The sequence below is a fragment of the Molothrus aeneus genome, chromosome 3, assembly GCF_037042795.1.
Source record: "Molothrus aeneus isolate 106 chromosome 3, BPBGC_Maene_1.0, whole genome shotgun sequence".
Taxonomy (NCBI): domain Eukaryota; kingdom Metazoa; phylum Chordata; class Aves; order Passeriformes; family Icteridae; genus Molothrus; species Molothrus aeneus.
The window spans coordinates 86,719,670-86,746,300 of record NC_089648.1 but is presented as its reverse complement, the minus strand read 5'-3'; the positions used below and the strand labels follow the sequence as shown (position 1 = coordinate 86,746,300).

At 43.5% G+C, this 26,631-nt stretch overlaps 1 protein-coding gene across 4 annotated transcripts in view; it reads left to right on the top strand.

Moving 5' to 3' along the window:
* Window positions 1-802: 802 nt before the first annotated feature.
* Window positions 803-26,631, top strand: part of ELOVL5 (ELOVL fatty acid elongase 5) — a 39,511-nt gene continuing 13,682 nt past the window's right edge. The window contains exons 1-3 of one of the 4 annotated variants that reach the window (XM_066547305.1): window positions 803-880; window positions 23,628-23,696; window positions 25,536-25,723. In XM_066547305.1, the coding sequence (XP_066403402.1) occupies window positions 23,639-23,696; window positions 25,536-25,723 (246 nt within the window). In that variant the 5' untranslated portion in view covers window positions 803-880; window positions 23,628-23,638. Of the gene's footprint in view, window positions 881-2,044; window positions 2,119-2,587; window positions 2,598-23,627; window positions 23,697-25,535; window positions 25,724-26,631 lie in introns of those variants that run through there. The other 3 variants (XM_066547308.1, XM_066547307.1, XM_066547309.1) reach the window with 3 other exon arrangements.

The window sequence follows — 26,631 nt, the reverse complement described above, 5'->3', positions numbered from 1 at the left end:
AGGTCATCTTCCATCACAAGGGAATACATGAGAGAGGGAAAGAAATAAACTGGTTTCTTCCTGTTGGCCATAGGAACATTGAGAACCCTCACTGTTGCCCCGTTAGCACCTCGGGGAGGCAACGAAGTGTCTGGAGAGCATGGACAGAACTTTTCTTCCTCTGTTGAGCATCCCTGCCATTGGAAAGGAGCCAAAGAGGGTGCTTTGAGATTCCTTCCTCAGACATCTGACACTGTGGGGACCAGCTCAGCATATGCATGTAAATTACACAGCAAAACCAGCGGGTTTATTATATGATTGAGTTAAAAATACTATCTACTTAATTGCAGCCAGAGCTTACATTCAAAAATGCTGTCACGTTGCGAAGCCCGTTACTTCAAAACACAGGAAACGCCAAGTACATCTGCCCGGGACCGTTAATGTAGGCCCGCGGCTCACCTCATTATGAGAGTCTTTAATTACATGGTCCGATATTGTTTTTCACAGGGCCCCCCGCTGCCATGGCCGGGCTGAGAGCCCTCAGGGCCCGGCTCCCGGCTCCCTGCTCTCGGCTCTCGGCTCCCTGCTCCCGGCTCCCGGCTCCGCGCTCCCCGTCCCGCCCGGGACCTGTTGGACGCGCCGGCCCCAAGCCCCGGGCGGCACGAGCCGCTCCCGAGCCGCCCCCGCCGCCCGATTGGCTCTCTGCCGCCGTGACGTCACAGCGCCCCTCCGCCGCCGCCCGTGAGCCCCCCGCACCACTCTGACGTCACCGTCAGCCCACGGCCGGCGGGGGGGCGGGGCCCGCCGCCCCGCGCCCGCCCCCCGGCCCCGCCCCCGCGGCTCGCAGCGGGACAGACCAGCCGGTGCCGTCCGCCGCCCCCAGCGCCGCCGCCGCCGCCAGGTAGGGCCGCGTCCCCGGCCGGGAGGGAGCGCAGCGCCGGGGCTCCCCGCCCGGAGATGGGATGCGGCGCGGCCGCCCGGGCTCGTAGGGGGATGCGGAGGACGAGGGGGGCGGGGGGCACGGCGGGCGGGGGGCGTCGCTCCGCGGGGCGTGCAACAAGTGCGGCGGCAGCGCTGGCCGTGCGCGGAGCGGAGGGGGGGGGGCTTGGTGCCCGGCGGGGCTGCGGCCGGGGACGGGGCCGGCAGTGGCGGGCAGGCCGGCCGGCCGGGGAAGGGAGGGGACGGGGCGGCGGAAGGGACGGGGCTCTCGCCGGGAGCGTCTTTTCCCCGGTTTAATCAAAAGCATGATGCAATCCCGCATTGCCATGGATACTGCATCCCGGGCGGCGGCGGCAGCGCTTTCCGCCGTGCGGGGCACGGGGTGGGGTGAAATAACAGGGGCAGGAAGGGAGGAGACCCCGCACCTCAGCCCCGTCCTCGGCCGTAGCTGCCTTCCCGGGGAGCTCGCGGAGGGCTGAGCGCTGCCACGGCTCCGGACAGAAGCCTTGATCCGTCCTGTTCCGCCGTGGCGGGTGTGCGGGGTGTGCATCCCGCCGGCCCGGCCCGCTGAGGCGGCCGCTGCCGGCCGGTAGAGCAGCCCGGCGGAGAGGCACGGTGTCAGCGGAAGGGCTCGTCGGCCTCGGAAGGGAAGGCTGTTACTTCTCCTTCTTCCTTGAGCTCTTGCCCAGCGCCCCTGACCGCCTTGCTGGGTTAGAACTGGAGCCGCTGCCACGGCAGTTCGGTACTTCGCGGGTCTGAGTGTGGGACAGGGCAGACGCCGCGTTAAACCAGGAAAGAGCTCAGCCCTGGAGATGTGCAGTGCTTCTGAAAGGGGCCGGCCCGTTTAGAAACCTAGGTGTTTAAAGCGTACATGCCTTAGGAAATGAGCAGAAAAGAAAGGGCAGACGACAGAAATGTGTCAGTGTGTCAGATGCCTGTGCAGGGACTTCCTTAAAAACTTTATGACTTTGCTTTTATCTCTTCATCTCCTGGAAGCCCTCGGGTACCAGCAGCATTAGAAGCAGTGCCTGGGGTTATGTGAAGTATTCTCTTGGGCAGTGTGTCTTCTCCTTCTCTGCCTGCGTTTGTTGCTTTTCTGCCCTCATTCCTTTCCCCTGATTCCCAGGGATGCAGCATCTGAGGATCCCGCTCCAGAGAGCTTTCCGCTATCGATCTGTGCTGTGAGTCTGCAGACAAAAGGTCAGTTCTGCAGACCTGAGCAGGAGCAGTAGCACCTTGGCTTGCTCAGCAATGGGGCTCCTGGCAGACAAGACGCGTTTCTCCCTCCCTCCCTCCCTCCCTCCCTCCCTCCCTCCGGCAGCCGTGTGCGCTGCCCGCTCCGTGCCCCGGCCGCCGCTGAACGGCAGTGCCCCGCGCGGCTCTTTTGTATTCTCAGTGCTTCGGGTGCTCTCTGATGCCGTGGGATTCTGTGCCATGGCCGAGTTCTCGTGGCTGTGACAGAAAACTCCAGCTAAGAGCTCAGCCGGCTCCTAGCGATGGCGAGGAAAACAAGGCAGGGGCATGGCTGCACTTGGGATGCTTCCCATCAGGAAGTCTCTAAAACCGCTCTGTGCAAATGGAAACACGCCCTGCAGCTGAAACTAGAGGAGGATGAGCGTGCAGGCGTCTCCCGTGGCGGCACCGCTTTCGCCGGAGTTTTGGGCCAGGTTGCTTCCAGGGTGAGGTTATCTCTGCCAGAGCGGCTCCTGCCAGGACTGGCAGCCGCGGCTGGAGTTATCGCCGCTGGCCGCGGCTGGGTGGAGGGCTGGCGGCTGCCAGGTTTTTGTAGATGGGGGCTAGTGGTGCTGCTGCATCAGTATTAAGCTGCTAGCATAGAGAGAGGGGATTTATTTGGTTTAAGTAAGAATTTGTGAATAACGCTGAGGAGTTTTGCGATGTATTTCACTCTAAGTCCTTCTCGCTCCTTTGGTGAAGTCACAGCCCGAGATTTTCCTCTGCTGTTGAAATACTCCATAGCTAGAGATAAGTCCTGGTGCAGGCTCACCGCTGCTAACAGCAACTGAAGCTGTGTCGGGGAGAGTCAGCCTGTGGCACACGTGATCGTCTGATGCTCTTTAGCAATAAAAGCTGGAATTTTTAATATGAGTATTCATGTATTTGTCGTACACGAGACATAGTCTGCTTTCGGAGCAGCATGTAGCCAGTGCGTGTACTCTGGCTGGAGGCAGCTGTTCTTGCGCACAGAGGGAGGATTTTACCTTAAACTTGTGGTACCTGGAGATAGCTGGGGTCAGCTGGGCGGAGATCCCTTCCTAACTTTATGTGAACTTAGGAGCAAATGAAAAGGACCACTGTGCTGAGTTTGCTGAAATTAAGCTTGGATTTGCTCTCAGGGATGTTTGTGCCAGCTGATATTGGTCAAGAGCACTAGAAGAGATGCCAGAATTTTGTTTGACTTTACTGAATTTCATACAAAGCACACATTACATATGTAATGCATGCTGGAAGCTCTTTGTGTTTTTTATTCATAAGTAGCTAAATGAATTTGTCATATGTTCTGACTTAAGTCTCCTGTATTTTAGCATTCAAATGCAACTAGGGAGAGCAACAGTGAAATGAATATGCAATGTGGCTTTGTCTTGCAAGCTGGCAAAGGTCTGCCTGATGGTCTCTGTGACTCATGCTGCTTTTTAAAAAACAGATGCACTATGTGAGTTAAGTTAGCCTTTACCTAGCAGCAGCTGATCAGATGGACTATCTTTGATTAAAACTCATGCATATTTGGTACTTAAATATAGCATCATTAATAATACTTAGTTTATGTGCTGTCTGACCAGTCTCTGGGTTTACTTATTGCAGTATTTTTATTAAGTTGATCTTGTTCTTAAATTTCTCAGCATGAATTCTTCTTGTTACATTCTTTGTCTTTAGTACAGCCAGAATTGAAATAAAATATTTTGAATTCTCTAGTGTGATCTCTTCTTTCCTTGTTGACTTTCATTTTGTATTGTTTATAAGAGAAATTAACTGAAAGATAACACAACAAAAAAAAAATTTGAAATAGTACTGTAGATCCATCAGGCCTCTGGACAGTTCCTTTATTTGCACCTTTTTTTGCAACTTGCTAGGAGCAGATTTTTGAAAATATGTTTGAAGATTCAGATTTTTGGGAATGATGGTGGAATTGATAATATTTTAGGATTTCAAACTGATCTGGTGCTCAAGTCCAGCAGCCACAGATGGAGATCCCAGCCTAAGTGATCCAGAACTGCCCCTTTGCAAGCATATTCCTTGTTAGGGACATTCAGTTGCTAATTGGTTAAATGCTCTCAAGTACTGAGCTGACCTCATTCCTTTACCTTCCTCATTTTTGGGGCAGTAAACATTGCAACATCAAAAGCTTCTGTTTCTGCTGAGCTCGGTGGAAAAAAAAGACACCCAGACAAAGCACAAGGTTAAAATACTTGTCTTCTGCCTTTTTCTGGTGGTCTCAGCAACCCTCACTCCGTGGCAGACAAAGCAAATCTCCCAGTTAATGCTGTCTGCATCCCACCTGAGAAAAAATGTTGGGAGAGAAACAGCAGTTGCCTAGAGTGCCCTGTTAAAACAGGGTCGTGCCTCTGTACTGTTGTCCCCTGTGACCGATCCTCTCGGACCTGGTGCTGAAAGGATGTCAGCAGTGAGCACTCACTCTTGCTGCTGCCTGCCCCGTGGCAGGGCAGGAGCAGTCTGGTGGTGTGGCAGGGTGGGCTCAGAGCCATCTCAGGTGTCACCCTGCTGCCCACACGGCAGGGACTTAGCTCTCTGGGTCTGGGTTCCACCACAAGGGCAGGAAGCCAGAGGGCCTGTGCTGTGTTCCCTGTGACAGCTCATGCCAGGAAGGCTCTTTGGGACTGAGAAAGTCCTTTGGAGTGAATGGGCTCTTGGTGGTGTGTTTTTGGATTTTTGGGTTTGTTTTGTTTTTTTTTTTTTTGTTCAGGACATGGAGGTTTTGTTTTCTGACTTTGAACTAGGAGAGGCAGGGGTGCTCTTTCATTGCTGAAGAGAAGAGCCACAAATACCTCTACCTATTCTTTCTTGGCATGTTGTTTTACTCCTGCTGTCTTAAAGTGGATCACAAGCAAAATGTTGGCTCTTCACAGCTACAAAAGTTCCACTTAGATTTGGCAGCTCTTCCTTTAGGGTGAGAAGGCATGTATAGGTAATTATGCTGTTTACTGTAACCTCCCCTGCATAACAACTTATTCATTTTGTCTTCTTAATGTCAATCCTCTTTTGTTACCTTCTGCCATTACCATGTCCTGAATTGGTTGTGTGGGGATGAGATCTATAAAACTGTTTAGACAGGAATACCATGGTGGCTGTTGGCCTCAGCTCTTGCAGTTTTTGTTTTTCTGTTTTTACAATGTACAAAATTACATTCTTCCAGACTGCAGCATAAGCTTTTCAGAGCTGTTTTGCTGTATAATAGACTAAAGAATCTGATGCTTTCTGCATGATACTCAGAGCACACTTCTCCTTGTGCATCCAGACACTTCAAAAAACTGACTATAATCTTTGTAATGTAGTTGCTAATTTGTTTTGTGATTATTAAATGTGCTAAAAATGCAGAGATTCCTGCAGTTGATGCACACTAGCATTGAAAATGCTTTTTCCCTTAAATGGAAGAACACACAAGGACAAATGAAAAGAATAATCAACGAATTACACAGAAGCTGGTCTGTTTAAAAACTTTTTTCCAGGTCAGATTGCTTTGCTATGACCTTTCCTAAGGCTGTTTAAATTTGGTATTGCAGCAATACAGTTAAGAGAGCATTGCTTGGGCTGACATCCCTGCAGTTCCTGAGTGCTGATTGGTAAAAGTGATTTATAGCTGCGTTTCTGAGGGCACCAAAGCCTGTTCCCATCATCCAACAGAACAGCAGTTAGGTCTTTGTTTGATGAGGGTAATGCAAACAGTGACATGAATTGATTTTTTGATTGACAAATCAAATAAATGCTGCCTTCAGTCTTATTATGGAAATAACTTGTAAAGTTGCTGTCGACTGTGTATGCATTGGGTCTCCTTATATCTATTTAATGAAATTAATCTCCTGAAATTTATTGCCTTGGTTTCTCTGTTTGTGTTTTCGCATTTAGAACATATTATCTTACAGGGCAAATAAGAGCACAAGAGCAAACTTGTCTGAAGTATGTGGTTGGTAAATGCTTTCCTGCTGTATTGGATGCATTGGAGAATTATTTTCTTGGTGAAATAGTCGACTTGTGTGAAACAGGAATAAACCTTCTTACCAGGTGTAGAGATTTTACAAAAAATGTGTGCTGCTAAGTGCAATTGTCACTTCTCCATGAAGAAATGAATCATCCTACTTATGCTGAGCTCAGTGCTGTGAGTTGACATCCCATTGCAACTGGATATTTTTCATGCCCTTATTAAAACTTTATTAACTGTAGAGTTTGTGCTTCATTAATGATAGTTTTGTTAATGACCAATGGCATACTGGGCAGGTAGAATTATACAGACATTTCATGAGCTTGTATTTAAGCTAAAGTTGTCTGTGTTTAATTGACCTCTATGTCAAAACTTTGTATCAAACATATGCCTGCCAACTGATATGCTACGGGCAGTGGCTAAATATGCTGACTTGCCCTAGAATTTTCAGGAGATAAAATTTGCTTGTGCAATATAGCAAATGTGGAATAAACCTTTCTTCCTGCATTTTCAAATTGTGCCCTGCACTTTGATCCCTGCATAACCCTCCTCTTTGAGACTCTGGGTCAGTGATTTGAGCAAAGTGACTGCTCTTCTGTTATCACTTGGAAGCGCTCCTCTCCCTCTTGACCTTGAGAAAACTGTTTCTCTTCTTGCCAGCTGTCTTTGCAGTCATTGGAGGGTAATTGCTTTCTTCCTGTGCACATGTTCAGGCTCTCTGCTTTAAAACATCTACTTGATTTCAAAAAGGAGGTAGTCTTGATTTCAGGTAACAACCCAGCTTTTCTGTATGCCAGTGGGAATTTTTGTTTGTGTCACCTTAAGGATGTTATCAGGGTTAGACAATAACTAACAAGTATTATTTTGCAGAATAATGTAGTTTAGTTTATTAAACCAAATACACCTCATATGTTTAGCTAGTTAATTCATAAGCAAGCAAGTTTACCAGTTGGGTTTTTTTTCCTCCCTCACTTTTTGCTGTTAAAAGTTTGCTGGGAAGCATTTTGAGTTAAAGCAGTATTTCTGCTAATGCTTGTGTTGCCTAAAGAGCCCTTAGCAAGTGCTAGTTGTGGGAAAACACCTTCTTCCCTTAGATGCCACACAGTTAAGGTTTGGAGCAGACCACAACTTTGTGGAGGAGCAGCTCTTCTGCTGAGTTAAAATCAGCTCTTAGAAATTAATAAAAGAAATTTACATTTGCCACTACTGTATCGTCACCATAGTGGTCTGAAAGTAGAGGTCTAGTCCTTGAGCTGATCCTGTGTCCTCAGGTTTGGGTTCACTTGAGACATTGAAGATTTGGGAAACTATAAGCTTTTGTACCTTGATCTATGTAGGCTTCCCTTTAGATATGTTACTTCTGTGCACATAATTGAATCAGAAACCTTCAGTTAACCTTTTCCTGAAGGAATATTTCTTGCTCTTGGGTTACTTTTAAAAATACTAGTGTTTCAAATCATCATTTTGAGAATCATCTCCTTGCCAAACAGTAGGGAGAACCTTTGACTTAAATAACAATAATTAAACCTTTAACTGGTTAGGAGGACGACATTCTTCAATGTTTAACATCGTCCTGCCCTTTAGAAAAAGAAACCTGAGAAACCTTTTTGCATGCTGAAGTTCAAATGTCATGTTACTTCAGGGGCATGGCCTGTGTGCTTGCTGGAAACGCTCTGTGGGGTCAGTTCATTCACATGGCTGCTCACCTGCTGGTGAGGAAGGGCCACTGTTGGGAAAGGCACACCAGTCTGGATTTGGCTTTGGAGGACACAGTGAAAGTTGCGCTTGCATTTTATGTACGTGCTTCTGTGGGTTGCAGGGCAGCAGATGCTTATGGTGAATGTCTGATTGTGGTTTGGTGGTTCATTTTTGTTTTGCAGTATTGATGTGGAGAGTTTGCTCTTAGCTGATCACAGACCCTGTGAACTGGTGCAGACTCATCTGGTTGTCCTAAATTAGGGTCATGCATTTATCCCTTGCATTTTACATTTATCCCTTGATTCACTTGGTGTACAGTGGCATTTTGGCATGTTGTTAAGGTTTGCATTAATCTTGTGAGCATGGCTTTGTGCATGCATAAAGCCTCATTAATGGGGAAAATACTTGTGTTTGTACAGTATGGTGCAGAATGTTCTTTTTTTATCAACATATGTGATAGAATGACAGAAAGTAAGCTGCCAGTACAGTAGGCCTGGTTACTTACAGATTTTTTTCGCTGGGTCTGTAAGATGCCTAAGCAGAAAAGCCTCTTTCAAAAGATTTGAGCAGGTTTTTTAGTATTTTTTTGAATTCTGACTTGTTTGCCACCCAGAAGGTGCAGCTTAGACCATGGTTGCCTCTGCAGCCTCTTGTTTGCTCTGGCTGTAGGAGGGGTGGGTGGGTTTGCCAGGCCTCAGCCATGGGCTGGGAAGGTTTATGTGAGTGTCTCCATCACCATCTGCAAGAGCTTAAAACACAGTGTAAGGACCAGAGGAGAACACAAGTACGAGGGAACACCAGCAATACAGGGTGGCAGATCCTTACACAGAGATTGAGAGAGATGGCACTGAGCAAGTCAGTGAGGAGTACTGCATTTGTTTGTTCAGCTAAAAAGGAAAAAGGAGGAGTAAAATAATAGTAATACAGGTAATCACAGAAAGGCCAGTGTGTTTCAGTGTAGATCATTGCCCTGCTAATGCATGAATTGTTGCTGCAATTTTCTTTCTCTACTTTCTTATAAGTAAAAATTGTGCATGGCTGTAAGTCATTTTTAGAGTTGATGGTGTCAGACCACTTGTCATGTGAGTTTAAATAGTAAGAGCTGTGTGTCCTAGTTTCATCTGGAATAATTTTCTTCTTAGTAGCTGGTACAGTGCTGTGTTTTGGGTTTAGTAGGAGAATATTGTTGATGACACACTGATGTTTCAATTGTTGCTGAGCAGAGTGTGCTCTAAATCAAGGACTTACCAGTGTTCCATGCTCTGCCAGTGAGCAGATGCATAAGAGACCAGGAGGAAGCACAATCAGGAGAACAGCTGACCCAAACTGGCCAAAGGGATATTCCACACTGCAGAATGTCATGGCCAGTGTGTAAACTGAGGGGAGTTGGCTGGAGGCTCCAATGCTGTTCAGGGATGGGCTGGGCATCAGTCAATGAGTAGTGAGCAGCTGTAATGTGCATCACTTGTCTTTCTTAGGTTTTATTCCTCCCTCTCTCTATCTCCTTTTTCATTATTATTATTGTTGTCGTTTATGTAATTGATAATTTTAGTCATTTATTAAACTGTTCTTAACACTCAGGCTTTATCTTTTTCTGATTCTCTCCCCTATTCCATCAGGTCTGCAGAGGGGTGAGCAAGCAGCTGTGGGGTGTTATTTACCAGGTAGGGTCAAACCATGACACTCTGTCCTCTGCTTTTGCAGCCCTCATTAGGTTCCCAGTAATTTTTCTAGAGGCCATACCCAATTCTCCACTTTTACTTGACAGGTTCCCAGAACCTCTAACTTCTTTATTCTTTTTTTAGCCCTTTCAAAACCATCATCATCTCCCTTTGAAGCACACAAAAGCAGGCTGCAAGTCTGGTCATGCCTTGCAGAATAAAAATAATATCCTTTGGTACTTCTTTGTATTGATTTCTTCTTCCTTCACCACTGCTAAGTGACTGCATTATGGTGCAGGAAGGGACTGCTAATGTTGTTTTCAAATGCTTCTCTTTTTTTTAAAGTCTGTCTTAATTGGCTCAAACGTTCTAAATTCAGTGCTCCACTTGTTTAGATCAGAGACTCAAATCTAAACTCTCATTGAACAATTGCAGAGCTATGATGAATTTCCAGTTGTGCAGACTGAATGCTTCTTGGCTTCACAAAACACGTCAGGCTCAAACGATGCATCAGCTCAGGTATCGGTTGCATATAGCACAGTGCACTTTTCTAAGCATCTGTGGGATTAACTTTGGGTCTTAAAATATACATTTAGGAAGCTGTTAAAGTACAGTTTTGGATCCTGAAGGGTGAGAAACAGAGATGTTTCTCTGTGAGAACACAGTAGTGTCTCCAGATTTTAATTACACTTTACTGTCTATGAAAAACAATCCTCTTGGAGTGTTTTATTTACATCCTTTAGTGTTGTGTTGCCTTCAAAGGAGAGATGCATGGCCTTGGAAGGAGATGACCCTCTTTGAACCTGCAGTGACTAAGGGGCCAACTGCACGTGTGAAGAAGCCTAGCAGAGGTGTGATGTGGTTTTCCACCCCTCTCCTTACTTAATTTTTTGTTGCTGCAAAAACACACTTTTCACACTTTTGTATGTCTGTCTGTATCTCTTTTTCAGTCTTTGGTTTTAAACTCTGACTCACCCAACACCCTGAAGGGTTGTTTTGCAGAACAGAGGAGTAAGGCTGGGTTTTGCACTGAACCAGTGAAGCTTCATCAGCCATTGGTGGTTCTGGCACATCCTCACTTTACAGCATCACTGCTCTTCTAAGATTCTTATCAAATTCCCACCTAAGCTGTCAGTCATTAACGTGAGAGTAGAATATTAACAAAAGTTTTTGATAGTTTTTAATTTTTGTTTTTTACCCCACCCTTATTCCTCCACCACATACTAGTTCCAGTGTGGGGATATGAGCTTGAGCATTTAACTCCCTGGTCAAGAATAACAGGTCTGTTTAACTGAAGGGTACTTTTGCTGCTGTTTGGTTTAGAGATGACACATCTGTGTGGAGGGCTTGTATTACACAGAGATAAGAACATTGTGGAAAAATAACCTGCAACTATAGGAATGGTGTTTTGGCACTTGAAAATTGCTTAATGAAAGAGGTTTTTGCACAAAAACATGTTTTACTTTTAGCACACAGTAAAAATAGAGATGTGGTTGTGGTGAGATTCCAGAGGGGAAGACTTTGAGACAGCTGCTGACATGAGAGAGCAATTTTATTGTCTGAAACATTATTCTGTATCCTACACAGTCTGTACAAAACATGTATGAAATAGGTACACTCAGAATAGTACTCAGAATGTGCTCAGGGTTTACTTGCTGAGCAATTTCTAATATGTTGATATTTTTATATTTAATGCATAGAGTCTTAATATAGAGGCTAAAAAGCACATCTTTTGCCCAGAGTTTAAAGAGTTGCTTTACAAGTGTTGCTGATGAAACACTACTTGATTCTGTCCTTTCACTCCTGGCAGAACATGAGCACTTATACACTGTAAGTAAGGTTTTCACTTTGCTGCAGTCAGCATTGTTTCCTATGTGTAAATCACCAATTGCACAGCAATGTGTTTTTGTCATCTAATAAATTTAATAATAAGCTTTGGGCATCAAGTGAAAAACACTTAGTATTATCAGAAAGTCAAACTTCCAACTGAAATTTAGTCTTGGGTTACTGTGTTCAAGATGTGTCTCAAATCACTGGTAGGGTTGTTGTTTGTTGTTTCTTACAGCACAACATGTTTCTTACAGTATAACATATAAAGCTGTGAAATAAAGGAGATTCTTCCCTTCTGTCCTCAAGCCCTTCAGGCCAGGGTGTAGCAAGAGGTTTTCATCATATTCACTGTGTGCTTAGCTTTTTATTTCAGTCTTTTTCTGTGTATTTATTTTCATTAGCCCCATTTCTGTTGGAATACTTTAGCTGTGTTTAGATTGAATGAAACATTCAAGTTATCTTTCCTTGAAAGAAACGTTTTGTTGTTTCTTCATGTGTTTGGTCTCTTGATGGTTACCTTTTTCCCCCTTCCCCTGCCTAACTTGCCTTGAGACCATCCTTAGCCCTGCAGTTATCAAGACAGAAACAGGCTAACACATCCTAAGATCTGTCTCTTTCATAGTTTGAACATATCAAGGTTGGGGTTTTTTTTTGTTTGCTTTTTCCGGTGCAATAATCTGTCAGTTCCTGCTGCTACAATTATAATTAAGAAATCTTCTAAGCTAGCTCTGCCTGACATATCCTGTGTGACCTTTTGTTACTTTGTGCTTTCTTTTTTCTGCAAGTTTTTGTACTTTTCACTAGAACCATTCCTCTATGTAAAATGTTGATTGTGCAATGCATTTTATTTTGGCCTCCTCTTAATAGCATTTTAGAGTTCTGCATTAGACATTCTGCATCTTCCATTGTCTGTCTGTTTCATTTGCCTTTCTTTCTGCTGTGGTTCCTTGCTGGGTGCAGTGTGTTGGCTGTGCTCATCTTCAGCCGTGTAAGACCTCTTCATCACCCACATGTTCTCATCATGCTGCTGCTTCTCCTGCAGTAAATCAGCAGTGCAATGGACCCAGCTGAAAGCTGATCTTCTTGCTTGGTTGGTTTCTTTGGGGCTACCTCAGTTTTTCAGGTTCCTTCCACCAAGGCATGGTGGAGAGTAGGGAAGGAATAAAAGCAGCCTTGCAGCTGTGTCACATCTGTTCTTGTGTGTTCCTTGTTCCTGCACACGCCCTGGGTATGGCAGCATAGATGGTTATGTGGTTATGGTTATAGAGTGGGCCAGGCTGAATGCAGAAGCCAGAGCAAGGATCAGGTGATGCGATGACTCTGAGCCTGAGGGCTGCTGATGGGCATGAGCTGGCATCACAAGTGGATGGATAGAGATGCATATCTTTAGGAGAGTGAGTTGCTGAAGATGTTGTTTAAGAGGCTTTACACACATTGTGAGGCAGAGGAGGCATGTCTGGTGCCCCACTTTCGAGGGGATTGCTGCCCTGCAGAGAATGGGATAGGATAGCTGCAGGGTTGGGAAGGAAACCTGTCACCTGCTGTTTGGCTGGATATTGCTTTGTCCCTGTATTTAAAGCAGATATATTACATCAAGTTACAGTGCTGACCCTGCTGTTGTTCAGTGCTTGTGAAAGTAGGAAGCAAAACCTTCTGCATCTTGGTGCTGGAGCTGGGGGCTCAGTTTAGCTGTGTTCTTCCTTGGAACAGACTTTAATGGCAGCAGGGTTCTCACTGCACCAAGAATTTGATACCTCTTATTGAAAGAAAAGAGTGGCTAAACTTTGGAGGAAAGGTACCTTTTCCTAGAATTCACTGCCTGCCTTCTGCAAGTAACTGAAGCCTTTATATTATGAGCTTGCAGAAAACATCTTGGAAGTTGCCAGATATGTGGAGTTTTTTTCCTCCAGTAGTCTTATTTAAAGTTCATAGAAAGAGCAAGTGATAAAATCACACACAGCTGTACCATTACAGAATTTCCTTTTAATTGGTTGGCTGGTCTTTCTACCCTTAAAGCAAATAATAAAATACAAGAAACTGCAGTACTTGCCTCCTGGAGCAGGGTCTTTTGATGAAGTAACATTTCAGAAAGTGCTGCCAAAATCAAACAAAGAAAATGTGCAGGTACCAATGCTTTATTTTCTAACTTCTCGAGGACTCAGTCCTCTTTCATGGGCCTTTGTTACAGCAATGGTTTGGTACCCCAAAAATTCTCAGCAGAAGTTGGTTTGACATGGGTCTGGTGCAGGCAAGGATGTTCGGCTCCTCAGGACTCACCAGGCTTTGCAGTCCTGAGCTTCTATAACAGAAATGCCATCAGCTGGCTGCATGGCTTTGGCAACAATAGCAATTTACAGATGTGTGAAGTGTTGTACCAGAAGGGAAAGCTGTGGGGGAATGATCTGACAAATGCACATATGCACCTGTAAGAAATCTCCTGTCTCTTTGTTTTCCATCCCCATGCCAGGACATGTTGTCTTCACTTTCAGTACTCCTTCTGCAACCTGGGCAGGAACAAGGTCAAAAAACTTGCTTTCTATAGTGTTAGCACCTTTTTCCTTTAGAAAGGCAGTTAGATCTTAAAGGTAGTTGATTTTCTGAATAATGAGCCTTTTTTTTTTTTACTGTTTTGAAGACAGGGGGTTTAACAGGGCATATAATGGTGAGGATTCTGTCCTGAGCAGCACAATGCCATGGCATAACACTTGTACCTAAAGTATTTTTCAAATTTTTTTTCTTCTCAGAATGGTGGGAAAACGAGGAAATTTTTTTGTACCTTTTATTTAAAGTTAGCTGTCATTCATACCTACCTGACCTCTGTTAGTACTGTTTACTTACGTATGATGGTACAGTCTGGCATGATGTTATGATGTTTAGCATCTTAAAATGAAGGCACCAAGTATTGGTACAGCTGCAGCCACACAGGGTCTCACAGGTGTACAGCCAGAACATAGAAAAGTTTTAAGATTGACCTCTCATAGGATGGGTGACTGTATAAAGAAATGGGGTGCATTTATAGTGCCAGTATGCATCCTTTCTTATTTTAGGTAAAATTACAGAAATTAATTTGTATTGAGGAGTATAACTACTTCAGTGTATTGCATGCAATTTTGTGTGCTGGGGCTCTCCAGAGAATTTCACTTCTCCCACGGCACTCCAGGTACAACCCCACAAGCGTTGGAAATAGAGTAAGCACATAAATAAATACTTAACATAGTGTAGCTTGCCTAAGGGTGACTTGTTTGTGTGCTTTTTCAGTGTGATCTATTTTCCAAAACACAAGTGGTCCTCTGAAAGGTGTCAGTTACCCACCTGAACACAGGGGTTGTAGTTTCACATCTTAGGAGGGCATCTTAATTCAGGTTTTATGTGCACTCTTATCCCTGTACAAGTCAGATTTGCATGGTGTAGCATTACCTTTGTGACTGTCATGCTCAGCTTTCATGGTCTTCTAATTCCTCCAGTTTTCATTGGATTGCTGTATCTAGTCAGCATGTGAACCTGAGATAACCTCTTTATAGCTAAGCTTTGTTTACAGAATAACTGCACACAGCCATTTTTTGCTTTGTACAGTGTTTAACACGTGCAGGAGAATTTTAAGTACTTTTATAAATTAGATGGCAAACTTTCATGTGTCAAACTACTAAATGCAAAGGAGGTAACCAAGAGTTACATATCTCCATGCTTTGAGTTTTACTCTTGAGATGTCCCTTGGGTTCAGACCTGAGTGCAGGATTTTGGCAGGAGGAAGTGGGCAGGTGGATGACAAATATTCTTGGTGTTCAGATTTGGTGGTGCAGCTGCAGGTGTTGGAGGAAATGAGGGACATGTGGATGAAAAGTCCCACTTGTCACTCTTTTTTCCTACTTATTTTTAAATTTTATTATGCAGTTATGAGGCATGGGCATTTAAAGAAGAGGTAAGTTGAAGCTTACTGTCTTGAGTACACAGTGCTCGAATGCAATGGTCCTGCAAAGCTGGGCTTCTCCATTTTTGGTCTTACTGACTGTAGTCTCATTGGTTCTGTTGTTAGAAAATGCAATGTTTTGACCAAGAAGGCTCATTAAAATAGGCTTTGGGGAATGTACCTTTATTTTTCTCCTCTGTAATCACAGAGATTACAGGAATCCCATTATTAAAGGAGAGAAAAAAAATTCAGACTTTCTTGCAGGTGGCTTTTGAATGAAAGATATGAAACCAGAAATGAAAGGTCTGGACTTAGCTTTTTTCCCTTCATCTTCTCAACTGTCTTTAGCTTCCCAGGCCTCCTGAGGCTAATTTTCAGTTGTGAGCTGCAGTTATCACAGGATAAGCTGAGGTGAAACGGACCCACAAGGATCATGAAGTCCAACTCCTGGCCCTTCACAGGACCATCCCCAGGAGTCACACCCAGTGCCCAAGAGCATTGTCCAGACACTTCTCAAACTCTGTCAGGCTATGATGTGACCACTGCCCTGGGGAGCTGTTCCAGTGCCCAACCACCCTCTGGGTGAAGAACCTTTTTCTAATATCCAACCTACACCTCCTCTGGCACAGCTTCAGGCCATTCCCTCAGTTCCTGTCACTGTCACCACAGAGAAGACATCAGTGTCTGCCCCTCCTCCTTCCCTCACAAGGAGCTGTAGCTGCAGTGAGGTCTCCCCTCAGTCTCCTCCAGGCTGAACAGACCAGGTGACCTCAGCTTCTCCTCATACAGCTTCTCCTCAAGGCCCTTCACCATCTTGGTTGCCCTCCTTTGGAAGCTCTCAAATAGTTAAAATATCTTTTATATAGTGTGGCACTCAAAACTGCCCCCAGGGCTCAAGGTGAGGCCAGCCCAGCTCAGAGCAGAGCGGGACAATCCCTCCCTTGCCCGACTGGCCATGCTGTCCCTGATGCCCCCCAGGACAGGATTGGCCCTCCTGGCTGCCAGGGCACTGCTCACTCAGGCTCAACTTGTCATCAGCCAGGACCCCCAAGTTCTCAATTACAATACCAGCACAGCTTTTGTAAAAAGATGGAGCTTCAGATTCAAAAAGTAGCTGCTAATAAACACTGCCCATAGTGCTTTGGGAGGGGGGCTTTGAGCAAAGCTATCTAGCAAATGCTGTGCTTTGGCTTTTCTTACAAAAAGTCAGCCTTGTTGCTCTTGTGCCATGTACATATTCCCCCTATTTCATCTAACCTAGTTTGTTACAGACACTCTCTTCTGTTTCACTCTTCTGTTTTCACTTTCTTTTTCTTTTTAATAAAAAGGAAGCAGTTCTTAAACCCTAGGCAGAAGTTCTCTGCAGTGTCATTGCTGTATTGCAATCACAATTGCATTTGCAATATTACAATTACAATTGTCGAAATTATTACAATTACAGCAGTTGAAATAAACCTGCATGCTTTGCCTTTTCTTCCTCCACATTTTATTTCTGTAGATGCTCCTTCAGTCTTGGCTGTGTTGCTCTCACAGCATGGGCTGTAAGCTGGCAGCAGTGAGGAGGTCTCCAGGATTGCAGTGCTTGGGGTATGGGCACAGTGTGCAGGCACAGGATATACCCCCTGGACACTTCATTGCAAGGAAATGCATCCTCTTGTGAAAACCATAGTGCTGAGTGATGCCAGATCTGCTGCTGCTCAGGGGGGTCTGCAGCATGAAATGTCCTTGTTTGTAGATGGATGCTGGATACATCCTTCTGGCGTGTAGAGGCAGTCATGAACCATTTTTCTCTGATTCTTAATACTTCCATGAGTGTGTTTATGTGCTTGTTTCTAACTTGCTCATCCTGCTTGGCCATCACCCTTGGTGTTTTCCCTCTGTCTGAAGTCATCCCACGCCATATCGAGAGCTGTTGAGTGCAAGGGGATGAATTTTGTGTGAGTGTTCTAATCCTAGGACAGTCGAATCCTAATTTGAGCTATTTTAGATCTGCTGAAGGTGTAAATAAAATTGCAAGAACCTATCATTTCTATTAACTTGCCTACCTGAAGATCATTAGATTCTGATTTCATGAGGTATTATGTACTGAGTGCAATTAGTTATTCTGTTTTGCAGTATTCTTTCTTGTATTTATTTCTGTTCTGTAAAATACTTTCCTACCACATCTCTGTTTATGTAATAAGGTAACTATTACTGAAGGATTTGAGGGAATGGAATGACAGGAGAAGTGATGTCATGAAATTACATATATATATATATATATATATATATATATATATATATATATATATATATATGTAATTTCATGACATCATTTCTCCTATATATTACCCCCTATATACACCCCTTCCCAAAGTCTTTCTTTAAACCATGCATTTTCAAATGGTTTGAAATCCCACTGAGGTTTAACTGTTTGAAACTAACTTCTCTCCTTTGCCCCACATTTGTTACACTTCTCTGAATTTTATACAAATTAATTATTTCTAAACTTTTTTTATGCTGGTGCTGCTGGTGAGTGTGAAAGCTCAGCACTGTGGATCCTGGAGGGTTTGCTGCTGATGCCAGGAGGCCAAAAACCTGAATCACATTGCTAAAGATAGAGATTCAAAATAAAGTTTAAAAATATCTTGTTGTATTTTAACAAAATTTAAGTGCAAAATCTGCAGCACTCATGCTTCACCTGGTCTCCCATAAAATAAATATACCTCCACTTTCAGATCAATATGGACTATAGCTTATTCTGACGTCCTTTCTATTGCTAACATTAAGCGTGGTTGGGCCCTGCGAGGGTGTTCAGAAAAGGAAGAAAAGGGTAATCTGGAGTTGGCAGGAAGCTGAAAGGCAAAGGGAACACATTCAAGGGGCAGTTAGGGCTTGGGGAATTGAAAGGAGAAACTGGGCAGCTTTGGCAATGGACAGAAAACGGTGACAGCTTTGATTATCAGTGTTGTCTTCCAGTTCTCAAGCAGCCGAACGTTTTCAATTCCAGTACAGCTACAAATGCAAGCAGCAGTGTGATCACTGGGTTTTTGGAGGAGGGATAGTTTGTACTTTTGGAGGAAGAAGAGGAGTCACCTCTGCAGTGGCAGGGACTGGGAAACATTACTTTAAAGAGAAAACACAAATCAAGATTTCCAAAAGCAAAAGCAAGGGCCTAAAGTTAGGCTTCGAAGTCCTAATTTAAGAACAGAAAGTGGCTGTTTTCCAAATAGGCTGAGCAGCCAGGCCTGACAGCACATTTCTCTCAGAAGCCAGAACAATTATTTAGATGCCTATTTTGGGGATTTTATTAGAACTCAAGTTCAGGCACTTAGCTGTGAAAACTGGGATCTGTTTCAGGGAGTTCTTGAGCAGCTGGGTGAGAGCTGGAGGATGCTTCCGAAGGGGAGCAGGCTCTCCAGTGCTTTGAGCTTTCAGCTTAAAATTTTTTGGTTTTTTTTGCTGCTGTTTGATTTGCTTAAAAAGGGTGCCATGGGATAGAAAGCAAACCTTTATACTTTTGTGCATCATCTTTACACCTGGAAAATTACTCCAGGAAGAAACTCAAGAAACACCATCAAAATGTGATGAAGAATTCTTAAATTACTTCATAGCATAAACCCTCTAGAATGCATTTTTGTGGAAAGCGTAGGGGAGAATTTCCTTTGAAGGGCAGAAACTGGTTTAAGTCCTCCAGTATGTAGTAGCCATTTCCTCAGAGAGTAGTTTACATGCATTAGAAGAGCAGGCTGTCAGTGCTGGTAGCCTGTATGAAACACTTTCTATAAATAAATTTTTGAAGTGTATTCTACAAGACAAGCATGTTTCTGTGTAGGCTTTAAACTGTATTTTTGATTGTTACACCAAGAAGCACCAGGGCTATCAATGCCTGGACTAAACAGTAGGACAGAGCTTCACATCTGCTGCCCAAATATTTGTGTGGTTGCTGGAGCATGGTGGCTGTCTCAGCTCATAGTGCCAGAAATGAACCCAGGATGCCAAAAGATCCAAAAAAAACCTGTCTGTCAAAATCCAGAGGATTATTGAAAATGTAGTATTACAATGATGTTGCTCAATTTGTTGGGGCAAGGTGCAAGTTTACCCTTTGTTATGTTTGTGTTGCAGAATTAAAGTCCAGTAATTTTGTTTGTTTAAAGCATCAGATAGGTTTTTTTTCTGGATTAGATATTTGGACTTGGAGGACTGAAATGTCTTCCAGACTCTGATCCAATTTGCCCTGGTCAAGTGCCTTATTGCGCTGGTAAAAATTGGTGGCAGAGAGGATGATTTATTTTTCCATTGTAGAAAGGCGGGTTAGGAAAAAATAACTGGTGTATATAGAGGTACATGTTTTAAAAAGCATTGTGTGGCCCAATTGGGTCTTTTTTCCCTGACTGTAGGTACTGAATAAGGCTATTCATGTAATCAGTCATTTTCTACAAGGCCTTTGACACAGTGCCCCACAACATCCTTCTCTCTAAATTGGAGACATATGGATTTGATGGGTGGATTGTTCACTGGAAAAGGAATTGGTTGGATGACACCTCCAGAGAGGAATGGTCAGCGACTCAGAGTCCTGATGGTGTCCCTCAGGGTCCGTGGAGGGACCAGTACTGTTCAGTGTCCCCATCAGTGACATGGACAGTGGGATTGAGTGCACCCTCAGCAAGTTTGGCAACAGCCAAGCTGAGGGATGTGGTTGACATGCCTGAGGTGCCATCCAAAGGGACCTGGACAGGCTCAAGAAGTGAGTCTTGGGAGCCACATGAGGTTCAGCAAGGCCAAGTGTGAGGTCCTGTTCCTGGGCTGGGGAAGTCCACAACCATCAGCATGGTTTGGGGGATGAAGGGATTGAGAGCAGCCCTGCTGAGAAGGTCTTGGGGGAACTGGTAGAGGAGAGCTGGCAACATGTGCTTGCAACCCAGAAAGCCAGTTGTGTCCTGGGCTGCATCCAAAGCAGCGTGGCCAGTAGGATGAGGGAGGAGGTTCTGCCCTTCTGCTCTGGTGAGACCCCACCTGGAGTGCTGCATCCAGCTCTGGGGTCCTCAGCACAGGAAAGACCTGGACATGTTAAAGTAGATCCAGAGGAGGTTAGAGAGCTGGAGCATCTCTCCCTATGGAGACAAGCTGAGCAAGTTGAAGCTGCTCAGCCTGGAAAAGAGAAGGCTCCGGGAGGTCTTATTGTGGCCTTCCAGTACCTAAAAGGGGCCTACAAGGAAAATGGGTACAAACTTTTTAATAGGGACTGTAGGGTTAGGACAAGGGACAATGGTTTTGAACTAGAAGGCAGATTTAGACTAGATGTAAGGAAGAAGTTTTTTCAGTGAGGACATTGGAGCACTGGAACAAATTGGTCATAGAGGTGATAGATGCCCCATGCACAAAAACTTCCAAGATTGGATGGGGCTCTGAGCACCTTGAGTGGAAGATGGTGAGGTAGTTGGACTAGATAAGCTTCAGAGGTCTCTTCCAAACCATTCCATGATTCTGTGAATAGTGTGCCTTGTTGTGGGATGACTTGTAGGTAAAGGAGCTGCTGATCTTCTCATGTGTGCAGTCAGGTGCAGAATTTGCTTACCTTACTTTCAGTATTAGGAAACAGGCCAATCACAGTGTTTCAAATGGCCACTGGTTTAATTTTTCTGGGAGTCGATGTTTCTCTGAATTGGGAAACTATTCTAATTGAAAAAGAACCCTTGTAGTTGCTGCTGTTGAAGCAGTGTTTAATGTTGTGTGGCTGTTGGCAGGAGACTTGATGCATTTTCACATGACCCCCTCTCGAACAAAAGCAGATTGTTTCCTTCTGTTTTTCTGTTACACAAATGAGTTCCTTTTGAAACAATTTCTTTTTCTGCAAATTCTGGAAATCGACACCAGGAGTAGTTTTTCCTTTGCTGTGTCTTTTACAATCTGCTGTCGGATAATGCTGCCACACAAAGCTGCTTTGGGGTACCAGCCCAAAAAAGCTGAGACCTCTGTAGAGGCCTCCTCCTCTTGGGGAATGATTTTTTCTTTCAGTTTTATGGAGAACTTCAATGTGGACTTTCATTTCTTGCTGTCTTTACTATAGCTAGGCAGAGTTTGTTTCTGGTTTCTAACTTGTTTGATTTACATATATGCATTTTTAGTGTACAGTGAATGTAGCAATGGATGTAGCAAGTCACTTCTGGCATGAGCTTTTTTGTATATTTTAGTACAACAAACCTTTGGTTTTGTACCAGCCTCTGCCATCTGAAGCCTTTGCCTGTGAGAAGCAAGGTTAAAGTCAGATGCAGATTATTGCCTGATGCAGTGCTGCATAACTAGGCCAATTAGTACTGGATCAAAAGAGCAACAAATTGTTTAAGTGGGGATCTCAAACAACAAAATGAATCATCCAGCAGAGTGGGTTTCGTGGCAATATTTAATAGCTGACAAATGAAAAAAAATGATGAGATGATAAAAAAGGTGCTTTCTCTAAATATCTTTTTTTCTCCTTGTAATTATATACTCATTTCTCACAGCTTTCCTGATGTTTGTGCTTCTGGTGACACAAGTTATGTTTCCTTATTCCTGGGACACCATTGTGCCAGTGCTGTGGCCATTCACACAAGTGCTCATAGTACCATAGCTGGTGAGGTGACATAATCCCAAAAATGCACTTTATTCTGAAGTGTTTGCTTTCTTGGGCTGGGCTTGTTAAGTCAGAAAATAAAACCAGTAAGAATTAGGGCTGCAAAACACTTTTAACACTTCTGGGTATTTCAATCAAGCCCTTTTGTTTGTGCCTGCTGAGCAGATTCCAGTGATGTTCCTGTGGCTTTCTGTAGTCCCAATAGTATGACATGGAAGTGAAAGTCTCTCCTGTGTGTCCCTGAGAGCCCTGCAGGGCACAGTGGCTGGTGGTGCAGGCAGAAGTGCTCAGGGAGCTCAGGGAGCCTGTTGGCCTCCTCCTGCCTGGGGCCCTGCAGTGGAGGGGAAGAAGACCACAGAGTGGAAATGCATGACTAAGCCCCTTGTATTTGCTTGGTCCCATGGGAAGTCAAAGCCCCTGCAGGCCTTCAGCACTGGCTCCCAGTCCCATTTGGGACTGGGGAGAAAGCATAATTTGGATCCTGCTTGGCTTTTCTTGTTGGACCTGGATGAAATTGAGGTTTCAGTCCCAGCTGACCAAAACCAGAGGATATATGATTAATTTAACTTGCATAAATCAGAAATCCCCTAGAGACGGGATTTGCACAGGTGGAAGGGAAATATTTATTTAGGTAAAACTAAAAAAAAAAAGAAAATACTAACTTTTTTTTCTTAACAAGTACAAATAAGCTTGTGTAATTGTTTTGGCTGGTGCTGTGGGTATACTGACAGCTTGTGTTGCTTATGTTATTTTCTCATAGCTAAAAATTATTCCTAATATTAATACTTTAGGAAAGGAGAAACACCACAAAGTGAAAACCATTCTGTTAGAAGTGGATAAAATTTTATTAGTGAAAGTACAGTACAGTTCTGGATAGAAAAGAGGAAATTGGGATAGTTGGGGGTTATTGTTTTGGTTAGGGTTTTTGGTGGTTATTTTTTGTTTGTTTTTTCTTAATCAAGAAGAAAATTACTTCCTCTTCTCTTGGGAACAGCTTTGTGCACAGCTGTCCCTGCTTGTGGACAGTGTTGCTGCTTCTTTCCTGCTTTAACCATAGTGAGGTACCACAACATGGGTGCCTCCATGTACAGACCAGGTGCTACCCATAAACAGTGGCTGTGTGAGGACCTGACAGATGACATTTGATCACTCTACTGATGTTGGATGAATTTTACCTGGTAATGTCTTAGCAGTAAGCAGTTTCTGGAACTGGAGATGCTCATGCCAGGAGATGCTGTATTTTCTCCCTGGACTCTGCAGCCCTCTCTGTCACTGGGTGACTGTTGATCTCTTGGTTTTATGGGCTGTTAATCAGAGCTGTAATCAGTCACCTATCTGCAGGTGATAGCAGAGCCACTGTTTACTTTTTTCCTCCTTCCCTCCTCTTCCCTAGCTGGCCTTGCTAGTTGAGACTCTTTGTTAAAATAGCTTCATAGTCTTTATCTGAAAATTTCAATGTTGCTGGCTTTCTCAAAGTCCAGTCCTCCTCCTCATTGAGGGATCTTTCAAGATACCAGCTTTTATTTGTGTGTACAAAATACAGAACTAGAAAGAACTTCAGGTTAATCTGAGCTAATTATTTTAAGCTTCTGTGCATCTATGACTGTGATTAATAACTTCAGTGGGAAATGTAGCTCGTACACCAATGACTCTCTGAGACTAGAATAAGCTTCATGTACTTACTATATGCTGAGAAAGTCCATTGTGTTTGCTAGAATTTTTGCATATTAGTATTTTCTTTGTTAACCCTTACAGAATGTGTTCAGATGCTGAACAGTAAACTGAGCAGAAAAACTAACTATTCTCCTGAGCAGAAAAACTAACTTTCTCTTTTTCTTTCCATTTCAGTAGGTTGTATAATGGAACTTGTGGATAAAACAATCAATAGTTACTTTGATGTTTGGCTTGGACCCAGAGGTAAGATTTCTCAAAAGCTAATAAATAAATGCATAAATAAAAATAATATAATAAATACATAAATTAAACTGATCTTATTAGAACATAAGAAACATTTTTCCTCTAACTTGACATTGACAGGTGACTACTTTCTTTAGGACCTGCAAAGCATCAAAATGTCTGACAGTGTAATAAATAAGAGTCTATTCAATGCTCCTGATCTTTTGACCTGAAGAGGTCATTCTTGCTATCAGTTAAGCTCATGTTGTTTGTCTTAGTGGGTGACTTACCTCACTCAGATCTTTGCTGCTTTTTTGGGTTTTTTTTAAATTTAGTAATAGCTTTTATTCTAAAAAGGCCACTCTAAAAATACTCTTGCCTTCATAACTAGATCTCTGGAATTTTTCACTAAAAATATCTATAGTTTTTGGGAAACACTGCTTCTTTGAAACCATTCTTTTTTGAAGAAGCAATAGTTTTGGTAGGTTTCACCCAGGGAAAAACTCTGCTGGTGGAGAACTGCAGTCCTGGTCAGTGTGAGGAAGCCAGAGACTGAGGAACCAGGACAAGCAGTGGCCTCATGCTGCGGGCTTGGTTAGGATGGTCCAGTTCCACCTGGTTCTGACCAGGGGGATTAAATGGCTGCATCCCGCACAGAGCGTGCAGAGCAGTGCTGCTCAGTGGCATGTGCTTTCTTCTTTTGACTGCTGTAGTAATGCCTTTTCTCTGTCCCACTCAAGATCCAGTGATGGTGCCCCTTCTCAGGAGAAAGTCCACAGGAGATGGAACAAGCCTCTGATTCTTCTAAGTGTGTTTTCTGTTTGCTTTTATTAGTATCTCGGTGCCCTTGTTGCCTCTCTCTCCATACTAAGCCTGTTTATATCAGAACATCCAGGCAATTTAACATATTGCATGTGCTGGCATATGGTCTCTGTTTGCTGTATGAGAAAAATCATGAACCATAAAGGTGGCAAATCCAAACAATTCCCTGCCTTGCCTGCCTACTTTCCAACCTACAGCTTTAAGGCCTCCTTTCATACATTCAGGATCCATGTATGACTCCTTTAAAATTAAGTTGAGACTGTGAATGACAGCAATACTTGAATTGTTCATTCATAGTTTGGTTTACTTGGTTTCAGTACTCTGGGCTGACTTTAGTGAGAAGAGTGAGGTACTGTGCTGTTGCTGGGTGTGGACAACACAGATGTGGTTCAAAAGGATCACACTCATGTTCCAAGTAGGTCCCTAAAATTCTCTGAGCTTTTCCTGAGAAGCTGATGCATTGCCAGCCAGACTGGTTACTCAGGCAGGACTGACTGCTCTGTGTTCCATTGCTCATACAAGGACTCCAAAATTTAATTCTTTCTAATAGCACATACATAAGTCTAATTGTGTTGGGATTGACTGGAAAATAATTATCAGGATCATCACCTATACCTACAGAGGTGTCTGCTTCACTCCTAAGTTTGCTGACTCTAGGAAATAAGATGTGTACCATCAGGAAGGGTTGGTTTGAGAAAATAAAGGGGAGAGATTTGTTGAAGCTTTTCTTTATAATTATCTGCGGTATTCAAGTGGGTGACAGTTCTGAATGGTAATGAGTATTTAAAAATAATAGTGGTAATAACTTAAGAATATTTTTGCCTTAGGAAAAGAATTATTTCTGCTTTCTTAAATGTGTAAATAAAATGTTTTTTGTAATTAGCAACGTGGCCATTAGTAAAAGGGCTTGCTGCACTTCCTTTGTCTTTCTTTGGTGTTCCAGCACTGGAATAATTTTGGGTACAACTATTTTTAGTTGTATTGAATTCTCTCCTTACAAAATCTAAGTGTTTGTATGTTTTTGTTTGTTTGTTTCAGACCCCAGAGTAAAAGGATGGCTTCTTCTGGAGAACTATACACCTACCTTTATCTTCTCTGCCTTGTACTTACTAATTGTGTGGCTAGGACCAAAGTACATGCGAAATAAGCAGCCGTTCTCGTGCAGGGGTATTCTAGTGATCTACAACCTTGGACTTACGCTGCTTTCTCTGTATATGTTTTATGAGGTAAGAGAGAGAGGGTTGCTCAGGCTTATTTTGCAGTGTCTGTTTTAATTACATTGGCTCATGTTGAAAGTAGAGCAGTGCCTCTGAATTCGGGAAGCATCTGCAGAAATGGTGCAACCATTTTCAATGTCACTTGTCTGAGGAGAAAACCCTAATTGTAATGTTACCTCTAAGGATGGTGTGAAACAAGCCTTGCCTTAAACATCTCTGCTGACCTTGGGCAGCAATGTTTCAAATGCACTTTGCTCAGTCAGTGGAAGTGACGTCTTGATCTTTCAGCATGAACTTGGCTACTCCTTCAGTAATGTCTCCTTGCTCAATGCGATTGTGCTGGTGGACTGTACAAAGTACTTTGTAGCAAAATTGTGGCTTTATTTGGAGGGCAAAATGTTTTATTTACTCGTGTTTAATCATGCACGCACTCCTTGCATCTGTGTCTGTAAGCTTGCAATAGGTTCTTTTGCATCCTCTTAGTTTTGCTGAGAAAAAATGTTGCTGAAACAATGCCATTGTGATTCATCTGTTTCTTTGAGCTTAAAATCTAAACATACAAAAAGATTTCAGACTGAATTGAACTTTCTGTGGACTTATTTCCTTTCATAAAAACACAAATATTTAGGCAGTGTAAAGTCCCTACTTCCCAAAGATCTCTTTAGCTACTTATACTCAGAACTGTCTGTTTTTGTTCAAGTGAAAATGAAGAACTATGGTAGTGTAAATAATGATGTGGTCAGAAAATTACTCTTTTGCTTTAATGGACAGAATATTCTGGCACACTTTTAACCAAAGTATTTCTTCTTTCTGTAAGGAGATATTTCATTTTCAGCATCCTCTTTTCAATTCTTTCACTACAGTCTTTTCAAATGCAGCCTAGGACTAAAACTACTAATCTCTTTTTTTTTGCATGA